This window comes from Rhizophagus irregularis, chromosome 26 (genome assembly GCF_026210795.1).
Source record: "Rhizophagus irregularis chromosome 26, complete sequence".
NCBI classification, from domain to species: domain Eukaryota; kingdom Fungi; phylum Glomeromycota; class Glomeromycetes; order Glomerales; family Glomeraceae; genus Rhizophagus; species Rhizophagus irregularis.
Genome location: NC_089454.1, coordinates 2,807,499 through 2,830,059, shown reverse-complemented (window position 1 = coordinate 2,830,059; position 22,561 = coordinate 2,807,499). Strand labels below are relative to the sequence as shown.

The window sequence follows — 22,561 nt, the reverse complement described above, 5'->3', positions numbered from 1 at the left end:
GACGGAATCATGCTCATAGGAAAGACACGTTGTTATCTATTCACAGACTGGAGCTTGAACACAGGGCATTCCAGCACAGTTTGATTGGTAATTTCGAATCCATTAACGGAAACAAAGGCAAACTGTTGGTTGTTGTATGGATGACTAAAAATTGACCGTATAGTTTTAAAAGCTTCTATCATCAGTGACTACAGTAAACAACTTTGATTTTTTAATAGAAAAAATTAAAATTTCAAAGTTAGTTTTGAAACTTACCGCCTATCTAATAAAGTCCAAAGGGAAACCTACAAAAAAAATAAAGAAATAGTTGTTCCATAATCCAAAAATCGGGTAAGATTCCTAAAAAAAGTTAGAAACGTTAAATAACATTTTTTAAAGTTTTTGAAACAAATTCATAAACTTACCAACCGGGTCTCTAAAAAAAAAGAAAATTAAACATTAGCAAATGTTTTATTGAAGAAATAATATAAATCGCACGTCCAACTGTCTAAAAAAATGAAAGAATTCATTAAAAAAATAGTGTTAAAAAAAAACCTACCGAAATCCACATCCGTCCAAAGCTGTCTAAGCTACAAAATGCAAAATACGAAATGTTAGTTGATGTTTTGTTACATAAAAATCAAAAATAAATTTTGATATTACCTTCGATATATGAAAAAAATAACAAAATGTTAGCAAAACGTTTCATTAAGATAAGTTTGAAAAACTTCACTAAAGTTCACACGCGTCCATGAGCTGAAGAACAAACCACCTAAAAAAAAGAAAAAAGATTTAGTAGCTGTTTTTAAAAGATAAAGCGTAATTTTTCTTTTTTTGCATGAATGAAATAAAAAAAAAATATTGTAATTTAGAATAATGCAACAAAATAATAAAGAAAATAAAAAAATTACAAAACTTACCAGAATACCACATCCAAAGAACTGAGAAGTCGTCTAAAAAAGAAATAAGAGGAAAAATATTGGGAAAGGGGAAGACGAAAGTGTGAAAATGGAAGTGTGGGAAACAGGAAAAGAGTAGAGTTAAAAAAAGTTTAATTAATCGTTCAGACGTTCAATTATTATTAATATAATATCACGTGATTTACTTGATGAATTGAATTTTACTGAAAAGTTATATGACGTCATCTGCTTAGTAATTCTTTCATTCGATATATGATAGGATTATATGTATTATAGCGATTTCTTACAATGGTTAAGAGGAGCATAATGATTTTGAAACATTTGTAATTTTGTTCTAATTTGTGCTTATTTTTATAATTTTTATAGGGATAATTTTCGTATTATATTAGTTAGGTGTGGAAAATAAAAATTTATTTAAAATAGATTAGGAATTTAGGAAATAAACTTTATGATCTTGTACTTTTATATTTAAAAAAATTACAATTAATACATATATACTGTATACATATATAATTTTCTTTTGACTTAAATACTTAAATACGCGTCTAATTTAATACATAAAATAGTTTAAATTAATAGCTTTTTAAAAATTAAATAGCTAAATTTAATACTTGAATTAAATTAAATAGCTTAAATTAAATACGCGTTTAATTAAACAAAATAGCTTAAATTTAAAATTTAAATACACATCTAACTTGATACTTAAATTAAATTAAATTAATTAATTGTAAAATTTTATTAATTTTTATCGCTTACAATATTACAGAATTTATTATTATAATTTTATTGCTTATGATTTTGCTGGTACTAAAATTTACTATTAATTTATCACATACTTTATTAATTTTTATTATAAAAAAAAATAATTAAAAGGGTATTTGTACATCACATGTGTTATGACGAGTGGATTTAGCCTTTTAGTAAGTTTCAAACTAAAACTCTTTTAAAGGTTTTGATCAAAGTCTAAACTTTTTAACTATTTTTTTTAATTTTCTTTTAAAAGTTTCGATCAAACTATCAAACCTTCTTTTTTTTAATTTTTTTTTTTTGGAAGTTTTGAGCTTTTGAAATTTTTTAATTTTTCTTAACCGAACTATCTAATTTTTTTTTCTTTTTTTTGAAAAGTTCAAGCTTTTGAGAAACTTTTTTTTTGAGAAGTTTAAACTTTTGAGTAATTTTTTTTTAAAAAAAAAGTTTCTATCGAACTATCAGTGCTTTTTTTAATTATTATTTTTTTTCTATCAAACTGTCAAACTTCTTTTTTAAAAGTTTAATCAAGCTGTTTCATTTTTGACTTTTTTGAAAAATTTCGAGTTTTTAACTTTTTTTAGTTTCAAAATTTCAAAAAATTTTTTTTGACACAAGATTTCGGTATGTGCAATTTTTTTTTATTTTATCCTTCTTTAAACAAACATTATTATTAACATTTTACATTTTTTTAGGCGGCTCTTTAGGTTTCCTTGGACGTGAAATTTTGGTAAGCGCAAATTTTCTACTCTGTCTTCTAGTGAACATTTACTGACAGTTTGTTCTCTTTCTTTTTATTAGATAGTTGGTTCTTTGGCTCTTTGTACATGAATTTCGGTAAGTTTTTCTTTGTTTTTCTTTAAAATACTTTTAACAAAACGATTATTAATATTTCATTTTTTTTTAGGTGGGTTTATAATGTCTATGAGAGGGTTGATTTAAGCTAAGTCAAACTGTTAATTGGATTAAAGACGAGCGCCCTGTATACAGTACCTTTGTACTATTATTCAAGATCAAATCTATTTTTTGATTAATTTATTTCTCTTAACAAAATTTTTCCTAATGTTTCATTTATCCTTTTTTTGAATGGTTGTTCTTCGGATTTCTTTAGATGCATGAGAATTTGGCGAGTGGGTTTTTCTTTAAGTCAACTTATTATTTTAACCCTTTAAAAAACGGCTTTTAACACTTTTTTTTTGTAGGAAGAATTGCTCCAGGTGAGTACGGATCAATCAGGTGATACTATTGACCAAATCAGGTTCCCACCTTATTATAGTTGTGTCACCAGGGGCGCTATGTCAACGGAAATTTTTAGTACGTTGATCGCTTAAAAATCCGCGGCTATCCAATTATAATAAGAGGAACATTGGAACATTAGATAATGTATTTGCAATGTACTGTATTTTATAAATAAATTTATATTATATTTTACGGTTAAATTTTACAATTGTACATGTTAATAAATTAATATTAGTTACAATTAATGTATTGTATGTATTTTATGATATCCTACAAGACCAAATACATTTAGAAAATTTAAAGTATTTTAACACTTCGAAAAAAAAAATAAAATAAAATAAAATAAATAAAAAATTATAAATACAAAACAAAAAAAAAAAAAATATTTTTAACATCTTTGACTCATCGTTGTATACTCGCAGATACGTCGCACGAATGTCTTGATTAATATATTCTGACTGATGTTCGATGTTATTTGCTATCTTTTAAAGATTATTATTCGAGCTAGCCACTATTTCAAGACTAGTTTTCGTCAAAACTTTATCGGAATGTTATCGAAAACTTAGCAAAATATGACATCGAAAGATAGATACGAATTCGAAAATATTGGGTGACGAACTCATGACTGCTAAGTCGCAAAACACCAGGTTTCTGTAAAGTAATCGTTTCAATTTAAATGTTGTACTTCGTTTCACAATAAGATTTAAATTTATTACGTCATTGACGATATATTTTCTAACTACATTTTTTGTTATACATTACATAAAGATTTTCACAATTGTACTAGTTTTGTAATAAAATTTATCTTTATTTTGTATTATTATCTTGATATAGTAACTTATAAAAGATTTTTTTTTTGAACTAACGAGCAAATAAAGTATTTATAATGAAATAAAATTCAAAAAAGAAAAATAAATAATAAATAGATACATTGCAAAATTATCAGTACATAGAACCAAATTCTGAATTTATTCTATTTCCGGAGGTTAATTGATGATCACCTCCACCAATTTGCTCATGGCAATCAGGACATCTACTCAATTGCATAGCTCCACCACATTCCCCAATCGTGTACTAAAAAAAAAATTAAATGTCATTATATAAATATACTAAATATAAAAAATCATAGTCATGAATTATTAAATTACTTACCGGATGTCCATTTGGACATTCATACCAATGTCCTAATAAATAATAATGACGTTAGCAAAAATTTTTACTAAAGAAACAAAAGATGATAACTTTCTTTAAATAAAATGAAATTCCTATTTGTACCTGAACTGTTAAATTCTGATTTCATAGCTCGATGAATCTCTAACTTTTCTTCAATACTTAATGTTCTACTCAAATTCATTGCACAATTTTCAACTTCATTACAATTTTCCAATAAATTTGCTAGTCTCTTGTAAAGGCCATCCCTAAATCCCTCTTCGGAATTTTTATATCTCTGACTGTCAATAATATTTGCAATACGTTCTCTAATATTCTCGCATTTTTCTGTAATTCTTTCTTGAAGTGCTCTACCGACTACGCTACTTCCATTAGGAGGAAATCTTAATTGATATCTGAGCAATTTAAGGTCAAAATCTAATATTTCTACATCAACCAAAAGTAAATGTCTACCATAATGAGTAGATTCAGCCACTTCTCTTATTGTATTTAAATGATTTTGAATAGAAAGTTGTAATCTTTCAATAAAGTTTTTCCAAACTTCTTTAATACTTAAGACATTTTCATTTTCAGCTGATATAATAATAAAAGATGTTATTTCCTTTGATAATTCTTGAATTATGAATAAAATTTCGTGATGCAAAATTTTTTGTATATTGATGATTTCAAAAAATGCATCCAAATAAATTCTACGATCTACTTGTGGTATTGAAATTCCTACTTGTGAAAGCGTTTCTTGAAAAGTTTCGGATGGAGTTGATTTTAAAGCATTAACATATGGTAAAGAATGATCAAAAGAGGAGGAAGAATCATCCGAAATTTGAAAATTCAATAAATTTTCAACCAAATCATTTATAGAATCTTCTTGTGCTAATTTAGCTTGATATCTAAAATAAAAAAAAAATATAAATCGAAATGATTATATATAAATTTAAGAAAAAAGAATTCGCTTGCTTTATACTTACAAACTTGAAACGGCGGCTTCGAAGGCTTTTTTATGAGGTGGTAATTTCGTATCCTCAATAATTAAAATTAGTCTCTGATAACAATTTAAAAATTTTCTAATATGAGTAATCCATGCTTTCTTGCTAATTTTATCAAACCCATGATAAATTTCAATATCCTCAAAATAATCATGAGGTAGGATTTCAGGTAAATTTTCGTTTATAACATTATGTTCTTTAAGCACAACTTCAGTTTGCCTAAATTCGTGTTTCGGTAAAGCATTTTTTAATCCTTTTCTCTTATTAACCAATTTATTCTTTAGAAAAGTAATTGAGTTGGCAACTTCTTTTAATAGACGATCATATTTTGACAGGAATTTCTTATTTTGTATATCTAATGTGTATTTATTAATTATTCTCCCGTATCTCCTGACGCCTTTAATTGGTGCTCTACATGTTGGACACGTTTTCATATTCATTGGTGAAGTTGGAAGTATTTTAATTGATGTCCACCCTCCTTCGATTGAACCTTCATAATAATCTTTCATTTCCATATGCATATCCATAGTTTCCATAGTATATACATGCCCACAAGTAAGAACAATCATTCTTTCTTGTTCCCAATCTACTTCACTAAACGTACTATTAATAATCATATCTGACACTTTTTTTTAAAAAAAAAATCAAAATCAAAATCCTGACTATATATAAAGATTAAGATTCAATTATAATCTAATAAACTTACTTACCTTGATTTTTAACTTTTTCAGGAGCACAATTAACACAAAAATCTTTTGAAGGGCAGATCTCGCCACAAACTCCGGCACATTTATGTCCACATTCCAATACTTTATTACATCTTTCGTTGCAAGGTAATCTATAACAAGGAGCTCCACAACTTAATTCACATCTTCCTTGATGTTTACATTCCCATAAACATTTTTCTGCACATACAGCACAGGGATCTAAACAATGCTTGTGACATGATGTATGTTCACATATCACTGTACAAAGATTCTTACATGGTGGGCATTCTCTTCCTTCATGACAGTAAAGTTTACATGCATGCCCACAAAATAATAATCTGTCACATACAATTTTACATTTTCCATGTTGTGTTCGTTCAATAGGAACGATTATTTTTGTTTCTTCTTTTGTTTCATCTTTTGTTTCCTCATTTTCGGGCTCTTCATGTGGTTTAGAGAGATCTTGACATTTATAACATTCATTTAAACATTCATGTCCACATTCCAATTGTTTTCTGCATTTTTCTGTACATTTGACATTATCAACAGAATCAGAGCACTAAAAAGATATGAAAATAATTTATAATTAATAAATTGTCAAACATCAATGTCATTATACGCTTAAATAGAAAATATATATATACTCACGTAAGTATCTTGATAATGCTCACAATATGGTAATTTTTTAGAAACTAAGATTGTACATCTAAGTGAATCCTTAGATCGATCTTGCCAACATTTGGCATTTTTTATTTCATGACCACAACCAGGTAATATAATATCTCCGATAAGAAACTCGCATTTTCCACAATAATCAGAGCAAAGTTTTGGACATGGATGGCTACATTCCGGATGTAATCTTATACAAGGTTCGTTACATCTTACTCCAATATGTTCAGGATCATCTGAGTGACACTTATATTTACATATGTGTCCGCAAGGAAGTGACATATTACAATTTTCATAACATCCACCATCTGGACTAACTTGTTCAAACTGATCAGGATCAATGATGATATTTTTATAATCAGGATGTTTATTACATACAATTGGCATACCAAAACCAACTTGTTTACGATCATTTAAAATATTAATTACTGGAGTCCACATATCTTGAGATTTCATTGCCATTAATTCAGAATTACCAATGAGATACATTCCTTTACGAGCGCGTGACAATAATACGTTACTTCTGTTCGGGCTTTTTAGGAATCCAATAGATTCATGTCTACCTGATTGAGTGAAATTACGAACTAGAGAAACAATAATTATGTTTGCCTCTTCACCTTGGAAATTATCAACGGTCCTTAAAGTAACCTGTTGATTTAATGATTTTTTTGATGCAACGCTTACAGTTTCTACATAACTAGTATTTGTTTCACCTTGTTGTTCTTGTTCTTCCATCTCAGCAATATTTAGCGCATCTCTTTCGTCAATGACAACAACAAATGATTTAGCTAAAGCATCTCTAATTTTAATCATTTGTCCTAAATAAGGAGTAAGTATAGCTATATCATCGGGTTTAGTATATCCATTTCTGACGAAATATTTTACCATCTCAACGACCATTCTAACTTCATATCTATTCACATGAGATTTTATTGCATACTCTCCACCTGAACTATCTTCTGGATTTCTATGTTCAACAAAATATACATTATGTTGAGCTCCACGTACATTCTCGTATGTTGTAGTATTATCGCCATCAATTAAATTTGGATAAAGTGTGCGTCTAATTAAATCTGATATTTCTCCTCTCATTCGTCTTTGGGTCAAAAGTTGAACCTTCTCAATTTTAACTGCTTTATCACCATAAACTAATCTTTCAAATAATGATTTATCCAATTGATAATTCTTTCCCGCTGTTGAATCCATACTAAGAGAATAAGTTGCAATGTGAGGTCGAAGTTGTTTGTGATCACCTATCAATATCAAATGTTGGGTCGATGGGGTTAATGCGCTAAGAATGTGAGCCTCTAACACTTCTCCTGCTTCTTCACAAATGATAATTCTTGGGCCAATTGATCTAATTAATTGTTGGAATTTAGCTGCACCGTTCGTAGTCATACCGATAACGTCACTTTTTAATAATACTTGACGACGTGCTTCATCATAAATGTCATTCATTTCTTTAATTTTTTTTCCATGTCTTTCTTGTAATTCTGACAATTTTTCCACAATTTCATTATAAATTTTTGTACGCCAATAATCATGAAGTTTATGTCTTTCTATTATTGACATATTCCAAACTGAATGATCGTTTAATAATACATCCAAAGGTCGATCCGTTTCTGGTTCTTCGTAATTTTTGATCCATTCTATTGTATAATGATCAATTTGTGATTCATCATCACTTATATCCTTTTCATCTTCGAACTCTTCTCTTAATAATTCATACGTATTTGCATTTGATCCACTTTTGACAATTTTCTTATTACTTATCGGTGGATTTAATAAAAGTTCCTTTCTCTTTTTAATTATTGTAATATCACCTCCTTTTGTCCATTCCTCAAATGGATATATTCTCTTTTGTTTATTATTTTTTTTAACAGTCTGAAACCCATCATCATCATCAGTTCCTAAAACCCAACTTGGTAAATCATTTTCAGTTATATTAACAAATTTATCGTAAAATCTTCTCTCTTCAGCCATTAAATAATCTTTTATATCACTCCATCTCATCCATCTTCTAAATAAAGTATTTTTTACTTTTTCAGTATCACTTCCTATTTTTTCAATCTCTTCATATAATTTTGCTAATAAATAAGATTCTTTTTTAGTACGAGCACGATTTCTACAAACTTCTTCTAAACTAAATTCTTTGATCTTTTCAGATTTCGATCGAGAACCTAACCTCACTATATTAGTTATATTTTCATCAAGTAAATGCTATAATTATAAAAATATATAAATTGTTAATTTTTCTAGTATTTTTTTTTAAAATAATAATAATAATAATAATAACAAAATAAAATAATTAAAATTTACCTCCAAGAATTGATCAAGAGCGTGATTAGTAAAACAAATGGTTAGAATTGGCCCAACTTTTGCTTTTCGATTTTCATTGGCTAATAATACTTTCATTATTTGAACACCAACTACAGTTTTACCTGTACCAGGTGGTCCTAATAAAAGAATAAAAACTAAATTCAAGTCCGTTCAATATATTTATATAAAAAAATTTTTTACGTCATACATACCTTCAACTAACGCAATTTCACGTGTTAAGGATGATATCAACGCCTTGGCTATCAAAAAAAAAAAAAAAAAAAAAAAATTAGGTCAATAAAACTTTTTCTCATTTAATATAGTACTACTTATAATTTACCTTGAGTTTCGTCCAATCCATAAGGAGTTCCATTTGGTAATTTACCAATATTACTATATTTAACGATATTTTTTGCTACTTCATCATGAGTACATTCATCAGCAACATTTAATTGTATATTATGTTGATTTTTACATAAAATCGATAAATCAAATCGAAATCCTGGAGCTCTAGTATATATAGGATTTTCAACTTTAATATCAAGAGTATAGTTCTCTCCCTCCTTCATTTTTCCTTTCTTATTTTCATCATTATTCATATCATCAAAATTAGGAGCTAAATATTTTTCAAAAGGTAAAGAAGAAGGATTTGTAGTTTGAAGAGTTTTAAGAATATGATAATAAGCTTCTAAATAAACACCAGTTGATTCTACCATAAATCTTTTTTCTAATGATTCTTTTCTAGTTTTATTATAATTTATAATTTCACTTAATGCGATAGGATAAATTGATGGATCAATAAAATTAATATCAATTGACGCAGAATTTTCGTCTCTAGATAAAGCTACTTCATCTCTTGATATGACCACACCAAAATAAAGTGAATAGAAATCAAAATTACTTATAGAAGTATTAATATTATTATTAGTGGAATCATCAGAATCTACTTTTTTAGGATTTGGATTTGGTAATATAAGAGTAACTAAACTACCAGTCAATAATCTTTTACTTCTTTCCCAGTATTCCCTTCTACCTCTTGCATTTTTCGCACTAATTCTTGGAGGGGTGAATCTTATAGTACAAGCAAACCCTTTCCTTTTATCACAAATAATATTAGCAAATCGTATATTCGTATATACTTGTAGATCACCATTTTCGTTTACACCATTATTATACGAAAATCTACCACCCCCATCTTGTATTTTCTTTAATTCTTTGGATAATTTAATATCATTAGTAGAAGAATGATACTCTTGTAATAATGCAGTCAATAAATTTGATAAACCACCACGAATTGGATTTAACAAATCTTCCCTTAAAAGACGGAATTGTGTATCTAGTAATCTGGCTGGTCCATCAGGTAAAAAATGTAATGAATTGTGAAGTGTAGAAGGTAAAAAAGGTGAACGGTCACATAATATTTCTTTATTTGTAGGAATAATTAATATATTTGAAACTTCTTCAAAATCATTATCATGCCTTTTACCATTTTTTGATAATTCACCAGGTGGATCATATATTCTTTCGGCATCAACTCTTCTAGCTAATTCTTCATAATATAATTTATCTGATATTATGTTAAAATTTTTAGCTCCAGGATTTTGTTCAAAAATCAAATTATTACGTCCATTATTCAACATTTTGTTCATGGTATTCATCTCCCTTTCTAATATGGTGAAAAAATATTTTCTGGTCTCTAAATTACTTATTAACGGATCTGTTGAAGAAAATTGTTGTTGCTCAAGTGACTGTTGATATGTGGTCTTTAATCGATATAAATCACTAGCAATTTTATGCATTGTTTCGTTAATAGATGCTTCTTTGATGCGACGCAATAATTCTGTAATAAGTCGTACGATTATCAAGAAAAATATTCCTAAACTAGTATTAAAAGGATTTAAGGGAGAATTGTTAGTATATTGAATAATATGAGATGACATCACATAAGTGTTACTTACGAAGACGGAATAAATGAATATCGTTCACGTCTTAATAATATTTCAATGCTAATGCGATTATCCGCAACAGATTGGCGTTGGACCAACGTCTCCAACATTTTCATCACATTATCATAAAGAAATGAGTCCTATTTATTTTGCAAAAAAAAAAATTATTATTTAATTACGAAGAAAAAAGAAAGAATACAATCATTAATGGTACTTACAAGGTTTAAATAGACAACCATAAAAATTGCATGAACATATTTTTCCAAAATACATTCAGTAATAGCCGTTCTGGTAAATAAACCCAATAAAGGTAACACAACATGCTGAAAAGATAGCACATTATTATCAAGACCAGCGTCACATGACATTGAAGGAAAATTTATAATCTCTCTTAATCTCTTGAGACCACTTTCAGGGTTACCCAATTCAGTAACTATATCTTCTACTTCATAACCTGTTCGACGATCTGTTGCCACTAATGCAGAACTGACAAAAATTCTAACGTCATTTTGATCCCAAGATTTGTCTCTTTTCAATATTCTTTTCCAAAGAGTTATAATCGGTTCTCCATCAGTAATGAAAACTAATCGGTCACTACCATTGTAACTTAATTCAGAAGAACTAAAATTCGCAATAGTGGTTTCTTGTTGTGATTGCCTTATTTGAGGAACACTAAGTCTTGGTGGTGCTGGCGTATTATTACGACTTTGATCAGATCTTCCATCACGACGACCATCACCATTACCACCGCCACCACCGCCACCACCGCGCCTTCCACGATTTGATCTCGGCCTCGTATTTTTACTGCTATTGCCACCGCCATCGCCACCGTCGGTATTATTTCGAGTACCATCATTATTAGAACCAAATCTTCTTCTATTCATAACTAAAATATGATGTTCTTATAAAATAAAAAAATTTTTTGCTTTATTTCTCTATTTTTTTTTAAAAAAAAGGGGGAGAAACTACCTAAAAAATAGGATTTAATTAACGTATTTATATTAATAAACGATATATGCGCGTTATTGCATATAAACATAACAGATAAGATTCCTTTTTTAGAGTTCAAATAAAAAATGTGTAATGTTTGGATTTCGCCGAGATGCTTTGAAATGTGGTACAATGAGATACTGGCATTAGGTTAACTCTTATAAGGAAATTTCTCATCGCCAATTTGGGAAATAATTACGAATCGAATTTAGAATGATCTGCTTTTAAGTATAAACGGCTAATGAGACTGATATAAAAAAAGAAAGAAAAAAAAGAAAGTATTGCATATCGGCGGATTTGCGTAATCATACATCAGCCAAACATAGTAAATTAGTTAAAGAATTGGGGTTTCCTCATTTCCTATAATAAATATTTATTCGGTATAGTCAAAATAACATTATGCAAATCCGCCTGTATTACGCATATGAAATAATAAGTAAAACAATATATTAAAAATTTATATTATTATTTTATATTTTTATAATTTTTAGAAATTTCTTCTGAGATGTTTCTCACATAAAGTTTGTCTAAGTTTGGTTAAACCGGATTTATTTACTTATTAATATTACTATTTAAGAACAATAAATTTTATAAAAATAGGAGATACAAAATTTAATAAATTATGAATAAAAATTTTCTTTTATCTTTTTGACATTCAAAAAAAGGGGTCTTTACCAATTTGGGCGGTTGTCAAAGTGTGAGGCGACTGAGGCGTAAATGATTTTACTATATTTGTAAACAATAAATGAGTTTTGTAAATAATGTGCGACTAGATATAGAGAGTAATGATGAGCTTGTGACTTTTTTGAGACGTAAACTAACTTTCGTTCATTATTTTTTTTTAGGACGGATTTTTCTTATTGAAACAGTCCTGACCAAATGAAATTTACGTTACCAAATTAGGCGATTATCCGAAAGTATATCCGGGCATTCATAAATACATTCATAACGAAGATGGGTAAATATTACTTATATACTAACTTTCGTTTCCATTTCGTTTAATATCAAGACATTGCTTTATCATACAATATTGGTGTATAAAAGCCCTTCTAAAACAAAATTGCTGAAATATATTAAAAGAAATTTTGAAAATAACAGAAATGTGTTAATGAACAGTATTACTACATACAAGTCTTGTAAATGGGAAATATCACCAAAAGACATATACATTTTTATGAAAATGCTATTATTACATTCAATTAGAGCTTTTAATTAGGCATAGTTTCGCACGATTTAAATAATAGAATTCTTTACTCATTTTTTTTTCATCCTTACATTAATGACGACCTGTTGAGTCGGTAACATGACTTTGATGGAGAAGAAAGAAATAGTGAAAAGTCAACTTTAGGATTTGCTCATATGTCAATGATGTACATGAAGGATATATATATTTGCTCATCAAGTATAATAGCACATACTGTAGTTTTTATTATCTCAATAAAATATTTATACTTCATCGAAAAGCATTGAAAACTTGTATTTATAAATCCCTGTTTTTATCTTATTATATTTGTTTTATACAATTCCTTTATTAAAGCAACATATTAATGTTGTCTTAAACATGAAAGTTAATTACTTAACATACAATACAAATAAAATTTAGAAACTAACGTTAATCGTCTAAATAATTCATAATTTAGAACGAGTAATTAAGTAATAGTATAATCACATTATAATAATCTAAATAACTTAAATTTTAACGACGATGATAAAATAATTTTTTTGTTACGATTTGGACTTGATGGATTTTTTATTCAAGTTCCCAGAATACATAGAATAAATGGAGAAAATAGTATGAAATGGAAACAGAAATTGATCACGCGATACCGGCGAATGAGTTTCATAACAAAATCATTTACTATAATTTAATTTTTTGAATACTATAACACCGAGATTTAATCATCAATAAATATGATAATAGATTGTTGGCACTAACATTTAATGGTAAAATTTTTTTTAAAAAAATGATATGTTTGCAAATAAAAATAATGCACAACCATTAAATCTTTAATGGGTGACACTGCAGATTATCGTAATGGGAAATTTGTATGATCATTTTGATCATCTAAAGTAATTCATGGATTTAACTTGCATTCGATATTTTAATTTTGAAATATCATCATCAATAATATTTAATTTAATAGGAAAGTTTTACTTGATACTTTAGGTTATATTCTTTCTTTTTGAAAGTTTATAAAATAGATTTTGTTTGTCTCGCAAATCATTACTGTTTTACTGAATAACAACTATCGAAAGATATCATAATGCCATAAAAAATGTTACATTTGAAAGCTTTCCTCCGGTTTTACATTTACAACTTAAGAGATTCAAATATTATATGCAATGGTTAAAGTAATACATTTTAAATGTGTACTGACAATTCATTTCTTTTATTAAATTCTTTTTTCATATTAGGTCAATGATCGGGCTTTGAATATCCAATGGAAATTGATTTAGAAGATCTTTATATGGGTTTGTTTATAATTTATATTAATTATTCATTATCAATTTATTATTTTAAATCTTTATAATTTTGTTATTATACGGAGTATTCATATCATAGTGGTGACTTTCAGGGAGGTCATTATTTTGTTTTACTAAAACTCTAAAAGGATGGCAAAATGGTATAATTTAAATTCTTATTTTTTTTTTTTGAAAAGAAAAATATCAATTCTTATACGAATAAAAACTTTCATATTAAATTGTAAATAGATTTAGTAACTACGTTATACCTGTTACAAATACTAGTGGAGTACTTGAGAACTACTATGGTGACGAAGTTCTATATTCCAATCAAATCAATGCAATTAGTTCATTGGATATAACCATAGATTGTCTAATGCATATGTTAGTTTATATTCGTGAATCAAATATTAATGAGGTATTTTCTCCTGTTGTTCCTGAAGATATACCTAGTAATTATTTACGTATGTCGGTATGCTAATATGGTTAATTTAAAAGTATCGTAATCTATTTATTCATCTTTAATAGTGAGACGTTTACTAGAAGTGGAAGAAAACCATCTTTATCTTACTATCAAGGTATTATTATTATTATTATTTTTTGAAAAAAAAAAAGTTGTTCTTGCTAATAATTTATTATTATTTAATATAGATCGTGATCATTAAAGAATTCAATAATTATCAAGGATCCAATTTTTGTGATTATCAATATTCACTTTCTAATGTATATGAATATAGGATTCTGAAAAGTGTAACCTACTGGAATTTTAAGGATATTATTTTTCAAACTTTAAACGTTCTTTCGGGGACAAATACGATTTTAGATCTTTGTGAATCGTCAAAATAAGACCATTCGACCTGATTCTCCAATACCAGATCTTATTTCAATATTATTAAATAAATTTGATTTCTCTCTATTTAAAATCTTTATTATGATATATGAATCCTTACTTTATTACACTGAATAGGTATAGAGGATATTCATAGAAAATTCACTTCTCGTCAGAATGAAATGATGTTGTATAGAGGTTACGGACAATCAATTGATGGCAGAAAAAAAACAAGTTTAATTTTTAAAAAAATTTTAAGAAGCATCTTTTATCAGAACTTTCTCCAATAAAATTGAGTATAAATTGATTGTTTTCGCAAATAAAACATTATAATTGAATTATTTTGTTTGGATTTTCAAAAATGTGATAGCTGTATTAGCGTTAGTGTTACATTCAATAGTAATTTTTTCTGTTCTATGAAATTTGACGATAAATGATTATTATAAATTAAAAAATCCTGTTATACTCACAAATACACATAATATTAAAAAAGTTTATAGGGTATTGCCTTGAAAGCCAAATACTCTAGATGTAAGAAATATTATAAAGATATCATGGGCTTAAAAAAATTAATAAGGGTTAAATATATACAGTAATACTATTCCTTGAAAAATAAATGTTATTTCTTACAATTTGAACGTAAACAATCATGATAAAAAAAATATAGCCCAAAATAACAATTAGTCCAAGATTCAACCGTCCGGCACATGACGCCATGGCAATGTAACAAACACTACCCTGGTATTCTGAATTTTAAAGAGTTTTATTTTAAAAAAATCTATGATTTTTTGGAAAATACGGTGTAATAAATTTAATGAAATTGATAGAGGGTTGGGAATAGATAAAAATGTTAAAACCACCATTTTGGTAAAGAACATTTTATTGACAAAACGCGAATATCAAAAAATAAGAAATGAGAATGAAATTATAAGAAACAAAAAAAAAGCCATTTTTAAAAAATTGTTCAAAACAACAATCAAAATAATCTGAACAATCATCACTTATTAAGCCAAGTAACCAAGTTCATTATTACCTATAAAGTATTATTAATCAATTTTTTTCATTTAATCCATTTAAATCCAAAAATAATAATCCAAAAATATGATGATTTCATAAAATTTTAATGAAATTTTTATTTTACTTTTAACCTGGTATTACTTTAATTTACTTTAATTTACAAAGTCTTCAAAATCATATAATTGGAGGTAACACAGTTACTATAATATTATTGATTACGGTAGTTTTATTTTTATTATTTTTAGTAGTTGTAGTAGTAAAAGGTGTTGTTGGCGGGTTCTTATATAACATTACCGAAGTCCATACGAATAGTAGTAGTTATGCGGGTAGTTTAGTGAACCTATTTGGGTGTGCAGGAAACAATTGGACGGGAATAGGTAGAAATTTTTTAAGTACTTTATTAATGACTTAATTATTCATTGGAAAAGATACAATAAACGAGCCCAAATATGAATAAAAGTTTTACAATTAGCTTTATGATTTTGTTTATTAAAAATATCATTCCCTTCACTTTAAAATCAATTTATAAATTTATTGATAAATTCTAACGTACTCATACATCCATTTTTTTCAAGTTTCAAATATGTAATTTGATTTTCTTCGCAAAATTTTAATGCATCACTTTTTATACCTACACTCGAAATTGCAAACAACAAATCAACATTCTCTTGGTCTTTAATTTTTGTAATTTTTGTCATATCTTGAAATTTGATCATTAATCCAGGAGTAGTACAAAGTATGATAAATATTTTGTCTCTGAATTCTCCTAATGTATAATTATTAATAATTATATTCAGATACATTATTTAAACATTTTATAATACTGTACCTTTTAATAAATGAAAAAATTCATTGCTATTTTCTTGAGATGGCATTCCATATTCTGGTGAAAAAAATTGATTTGATATCTTCATATTCTTTAAAATTTTTTTGAGTTGGATAATGTTTGAATTCATCTGACCTGTACAAGTTAATAAACCAGAATCATCATCTGACTCTTCGTTATAAATAGATGTTGTTCTTACAAATTTCTTGAGGGGCATCTATAAATTAAAGGGATGGTTAGCTTTCGCCAAGTACTCTACTTAAAAATTTTGTCCCGCCATCTGGTAGGGTGACGTGAGGCAGTATCCTTCTAAAGTATCAAGTAAAAGGTAAATTTACGAGTATCTGTTTGAAAGAACTTACAAAAACACAGCTTTAGGTTATTATTGCGTCCTTTCGCTGACATCTCTCCTAGATACTGAGAAGATCTTATTTGTATCTCAGCCAGGTCCGTCAGTTAACAGAGTTATCATAGATAGACCTGCCAGCTCACAAGGTTGCCATAACTTCCTTGATCATTGCATCCACTTGTTCACCTTCACCAGAAACGAGGGTAATGCAGGCAAAGCCCACCCTCTTTAGCTTTACAAAAATAGTTCGACATACCTTTAATATTGAAATTTAAAACCCAAAATATTTTGGTTTATGCGTCACTGATCAAGTGCAGCCACAGGACGAGTTTACTTAGAGCAAGGTCCTATACTGCTCACAAAGTGTGTGAGAGAAAATAAACATAAAATAATTTTTAAAAAAGAAACTTTTTTTGAAAAAAAATATCCTCCGCACAGTGCTTGATGGAAGTAGAAATAAAAAAAGAGAAGATAGGTTACTTGAAAATGATAAAAATAAGGTGGGAAGAGAAGGAACTGGACAAAAGAGAAAGGATGGAATTTTTTAAAAAAAAATTTTCGGGTAGAATGGAAAGGTATTTATATAAAAAATTATGTCATACAAATACTCTGAGATACTCTGAGATTTATATATTAGAAATATATTATTTTTACGTTTTAGTTTATTATACAAAAACAATATATAAATTTGTTAGCTATTGTTAGAATACAAAAAAATTATGTCATACAAAAGATTTTTCCCACGGAGTTTAAATCAATATAGATTTTAAGTAAAAAAATTTTTAGATGATTATTGATTGTGATCATGTGATCATGCTTTTATACATGAGACACGATTTTTATTATAAATATATTAATTTTACGTATACAAATTTGTTAGTTATAGTTAAAAATTATGTCATACAAGATTTTTTCCCACAGACCCACGGAGTGGAGTTTGAGTATCAGAGTATAAGATCAAATAAATCAATATAGATTTTAAGTAAAAGGATTTTTAGATGATTCAATGACTCAATGTTTAGTTTATTACACAAAATTATGTGTCAAAAGACATCGGCAATATTCGGTAAAATTCAGAACGAGGTAAAAATTATATCATTAGATTCCTGAGTAACCATATTCGCTATGAAGCTGCCAGTCGTTAGGTCTCATCTTTGAGGTTTTTCTGTGCTTTGAAAGAAGAAAAGTCAAGTCAGACGCCTACTATGTCAGAGCTTTCATTTTGAGAATGGAGCAGCTGCGCTAATCCAAGTCATCACAATGTGCAGAATAACGGCGGCTCTGCAGATCATAATTATCGCTGCACTCCAGTTTGGTAAGATAATTTTTTGAATTGATTAATTAATTAGAATATTTTTTTATAGACTTTTTTTATAGGGAGATGATGAAAAAGTCTTATTAGTGATAGTGTACTTCATAAGTCCTGAGATGATAATGGTATCAATTTTATGTTTATGTTAATTCCCAGTTACAATCACAAAATTGTCAGCTAACTAGTTTACGGGTAACCGATAACATTCTCGTAGTTAATTATTGGAGAGACAAATTGAGGAGCTAAATTATTACTAAAAATGGTTTTATGATTATAAATTATAGTTGATAATATTTCTATCTTGCGAAAACAGTACGATTTATGAATGATAAATTTCGTAAATGATTTACAAAAATTTGATCATGATAACAGAATTCTTCCTTATTGCGGTAGTAGTATATTTAGTATATTTAAATTTAAAATCTCTGTGTTAAATTTATCAAGATTATCAAAAACATTAAAAACATCAATAATGATATCGTTCATTAACTTATTGCCAAAGGCAAATTTAAAACCGTCTAAAAAAAATAAACGAAAGCAATTAAAAACTTAACTTTAGGAATTTCCATAAATAATTACCAAATTACACTATTTTACCTTCTATAATATATAATATATATATAGTATGATTTGGAAAAATTTTTCAGGTAACTGTAAGAATAAAATGGATTTAGTTGTCTCATACACAACGTCAAGGGGTGGTTTTTAGCGAAGTTCCAATTTGGCCATTAGATATTATTAAACCACTGCTTGAGATTCTTTATCTTTTAGATTCACATAGCCACATGAGTTTAGGAATACATCAATATTTGGATTCAGATCCTCGCGGTCTGCTTGTTGAATGATTCGAGGGAGTCTCAATGAATACGGTAAATTTAAGGTTGATTTTTGATACTAGCAGTTGCAACAACTTTCAAAATGAGGGATTGAGTATCTCCTTCCATCATCCATAAAATTGAATACCACAGCCAGATTTTTAAAGTAGACGCCTTGTACATGGCAAATACAAATTCCTTAAAATTCGGTTTACACTTTTTGTGTGTGGCACATGGGATTCAATTCAAATTTCTTGTTAAACATGACTATTACTGTTTAATTGAGTATTACAATTTAAGAGTTCTAAAATTTGGTAATTTTGATTTCTTTTAATTTAGGGTGAGACACTTTCTGATACTAAGATACGTCTTTGGCATCGGCTTGACATGGATGAAAAAGATTTTTCAAAATTTGAAATAGTTATTTTAAAACTAAATTCGACAAACCAAAATATTTTAATGATTTAATAATTTATATGGTTAATCTTATTTTAATTTTATTAGGTGTAATTTTATCAGAAAAGATATTATCAGATGAGGTTTTCTTAGGTCTTAATCACGTAAATAAAACTTATAATAATAGTTGAGAATACGAAAACTATTTTCAATATGAAGCTAGTAATATGATGTATATTTTTCATTTTACGATAATATTCGCATTTATTTGGACTTAAATTACTGAGTTTATTTTTTTAATCGTGTTATTTCACATTGTCAATAATATAGAAATTATATTTAATATTTAAATAAAAAAATAATATACTACTGTATATTTATTTTATATTGAACTTTCTGAAATCATTAAATCATTACTAACATTAAAAAAAAAATAAATAAAATTAACTTTGATCAATTATCACAAAGTATCAGTAATAAACATCAATAAATGCTTCTTTTTTTCATTTGCATATCCCAGGTTGTTGCTATAATATAAATTCACTTAAATTGTTAACTCTCAACTATTGGTTACGATTGGAGTCATACTATAACATCCATAATATTAACCAGCAATAAATATAACATGGCTGTAAGTTATTATATTTTGTGTAAACAAATAATTCTGAAAAAATAAAATAGAAGATAAATTTGCCATAAAATAAATAGAATATGACACTCAATAGTTGAAATCATCTTTAATCATCACTATTATCATCTGTTGTTTTGAATAAATAAATAAAGGAACATAAAATTAATTAATTTATATGGTCAGTGCATTGTAAATTATATATTTTTACCTACCTTTTGATTGTAATGAGCTAGTAACCTCTAAGTCAAATAATTGAGAATCTTGACCGTCTATAAAAGAAATAAAATCAGCGATTATGAAATTGAATAATTGCTAAATTAAACATATTACCAAATATAGTACCTTTATTATTTTTTTCATCATCAAGGTATGATGTAATAAGAGATGAATTAATAGGTTTTGTTAAATTATTAAATGTAAATAATCTACTAGTATATATAGCATCAGGACTTTTCTCATATGAAGTTGAAATATTTGGTATTTCTTTATCAGCTTCTTCAAACATAGCTTTAATTTCTTTTCCTTTATATCCAAATTTTTCTTTTTCTTCATATTTTTCAAAGTAATTAAAAGAACGGAACCAAAAATAAATCATGTCTTTTAATTCACTGGCTGTTGGTCTTTGATTTGAATTAGCATTCATGCATTTATAAGCTAGTTTCTTATAAATTTCAGGAGTCCCTTTTCCAAATTCTGGTCTGAGCCCATTACATATGGCCAATACTAAACTTAAATCATGTTTTTTGTCATAAAATGGTGGTTTTCCAGATGATAATTCTGTCATAATTACACCAAAACTATAAATATCCGAAGACAATGTATATGATTCTCCATTTAAAACTTCTGGGGCAATATAAGGTAGCACACCACATATTCTAGCATCTAATTTTTGTTTATTTGATGGTCCAGATAATCCAAAGTCTGAAATAGAAGTTTGATGTTCACTTACTCGTAATAATATATTTCCACTATGAAAATCTTTGTGAAAATATCCTAATTCATGTAAAGCTTTAAGACCAAATATTAACCAATCTAAATATTTTATCTTATCTTTCCATAAAATGTTATTAAAATTGTGTGAAAGAAAACTTCTTAAATTTCCTTCATCTACAAATTGTAAAATCATCATAAATTCTTCAGTTTTAGGATCTTTTGTCATTCCATAAAATTCTAATGAAGTAGCAGAAGCATATTTATAACAATTCCAATGAATTTTAAGCTATTATTTACATTAAAATTAATATTAAAATTTTTAATTAATTAAATGTAAGTAAAATATGTGAAGTTAATATAAAATATACCTCATTCAAATATTCAGCTGACATATTCTCTGATCCATTTAATCTTTTCAAAGCAACTTTGATAGGTTGAGGTTCCTTTTTTTTCCAATCGAAATTATATTCTGCTATTCCATCAATCCATGTTGCAGAATACACTTTTGCAAATCCACCTACACCAATTTGGTTTATATCTTTAAACCTATCAAATGGCACCCATTCAAGAAATCTATCAAAAGTGTATTTTCTTCCTTTATAGATGGTATCCTTGATAAATTTATCAATATCGTTATTTCCACTAGTCCAACCTTCAATCATGCGACGAGGATCACATTCTTTACACCATAATTCTTCGGTAAATGGGTTATTGCAATAAAAACAATTTGTATGTTTAATATTTACTGAATTAGAAACTTTATTGAAGGTTTTTAAATTATTCTGTCCTGTTTCAATAGGAATTTGAGTTTCATTTGCTTTATCCATTTTTAATTATTATATTAAATAATTTGTTAGAAAAAATAAAAAAAGTTGGCGTTATTAGTGTTACTTTATATTACAGTATTAAATATTAATTAGAATGTAATTTCGTGTACTGACAGTATATAAAATTTAGTGCACATGTGCACAATTTTTAAAATTAAAATTTTTTAATTTATAATAGGTTGTGCAAATTTTTTTTTGTGCACAAAAAAATTTTTCTTGTGCTACAAACTGCAACTGTACGACAATTAGTACAGATGTGCGTACAATCGTACAGTACAAGTCTGTCTTACCCAACCCATTTTCCTTTTATTTTCTTTGTAAAATATTTTTAAATAATAAAAAAACTTATATACTCTCTTTAATAAATGTAAAGCTGATAATAAACGCACTACTGTCTTTGCAGAAACATACCCAACACCACCAAAAAATAAACTCTTTCCGGAATGTCATTTTATTAAAAAAAAGGCGAAAAAATTTGACTTTCCCACCCTATA

At 27.4% G+C, this 22,561-nt stretch overlaps 5 protein-coding genes across 5 annotated transcripts; 1 reads left to right on the top strand and 4 right to left on the bottom strand.

Annotated features, from left to right (window-relative positions):
* Positions 1-284: 284 nt before the first annotated feature.
* OCT59_017784 (uncharacterized protein) lies at positions 285-1,220 on the bottom strand (the record flags this gene model as incomplete). The annotated part of the gene is made up of 6 exons (XM_066137710.1): positions 285-339; positions 405-415; positions 539-569; positions 682-751; positions 900-932; positions 1,187-1,220. 6 exons carry the CDS (start codon positions 1,218-1,220, stop codon positions 285-287), a joined length of 234 nt encoding a protein of 77 aa, XP_066004261.1.
* A 2,438-nt stretch (positions 1,221-3,658) lies between these two features.
* Positions 3,659-11,563, bottom strand: OCT59_017783 (uncharacterized protein; the record flags this gene model as incomplete). The annotated part of the gene is made up of 11 exons (XM_025319907.2): positions 3,659-3,959; positions 4,038-4,069; positions 4,161-4,942; positions 5,021-5,663; positions 5,749-6,304; positions 6,394-8,634; positions 8,734-8,870; positions 8,946-8,993; positions 9,074-10,614; positions 10,692-10,819; positions 10,898-11,563. 11 exons carry the CDS (start codon positions 11,561-11,563, stop codon positions 3,828-3,830), a joined length of 6,906 nt encoding a protein of 2,301 aa, XP_025172651.2. The 3' UTR covers positions 3,659-3,827.
* Positions 11,564-14,282: 2,719 nt separating this feature from the next.
* Positions 14,283-14,978, top strand: OCT59_017782 (uncharacterized protein; the record flags this gene model as incomplete). The annotated part of the gene is made up of 4 exons (XM_066137709.1): positions 14,283-14,293; positions 14,388-14,596; positions 14,661-14,710; positions 14,784-14,978. The coding sequence occupies 4 exons, from the start codon at positions 14,283-14,285 to the stop codon at positions 14,976-14,978; spliced, it is 465 nt and encodes a 154-aa protein (XP_066004260.1).
* Positions 14,979-16,309: 1,331 nt separating this feature from the next.
* OCT59_017781 (uncharacterized protein) lies at positions 16,310-17,021 on the bottom strand (the record flags this gene model as incomplete). The annotated part of the gene is made up of 4 exons (XM_066137708.1): positions 16,310-16,318; positions 16,614-16,744; positions 16,808-16,861; positions 16,940-17,021. The coding sequence occupies 4 exons, from the start codon at positions 17,019-17,021 to the stop codon at positions 16,310-16,312; spliced, it is 276 nt and encodes a 91-aa protein (XP_066004259.1).
* Positions 17,022-20,413: 3,392 nt separating this feature from the next.
* Positions 20,414-22,067, bottom strand: OCT59_017780 (uncharacterized protein; the record flags this gene model as incomplete). The annotated part of the gene is made up of 5 exons (XM_025323586.2): positions 20,414-20,433; positions 20,520-20,576; positions 20,650-21,526; positions 21,609-21,757; positions 21,893-22,067. The coding sequence occupies 5 exons, from the start codon at positions 22,065-22,067 to the stop codon at positions 20,414-20,416; spliced, it is 1,278 nt and encodes a 425-aa protein (XP_025172648.2).
* Between the last annotated feature and the right edge of the window lie 494 nt (positions 22,068-22,561).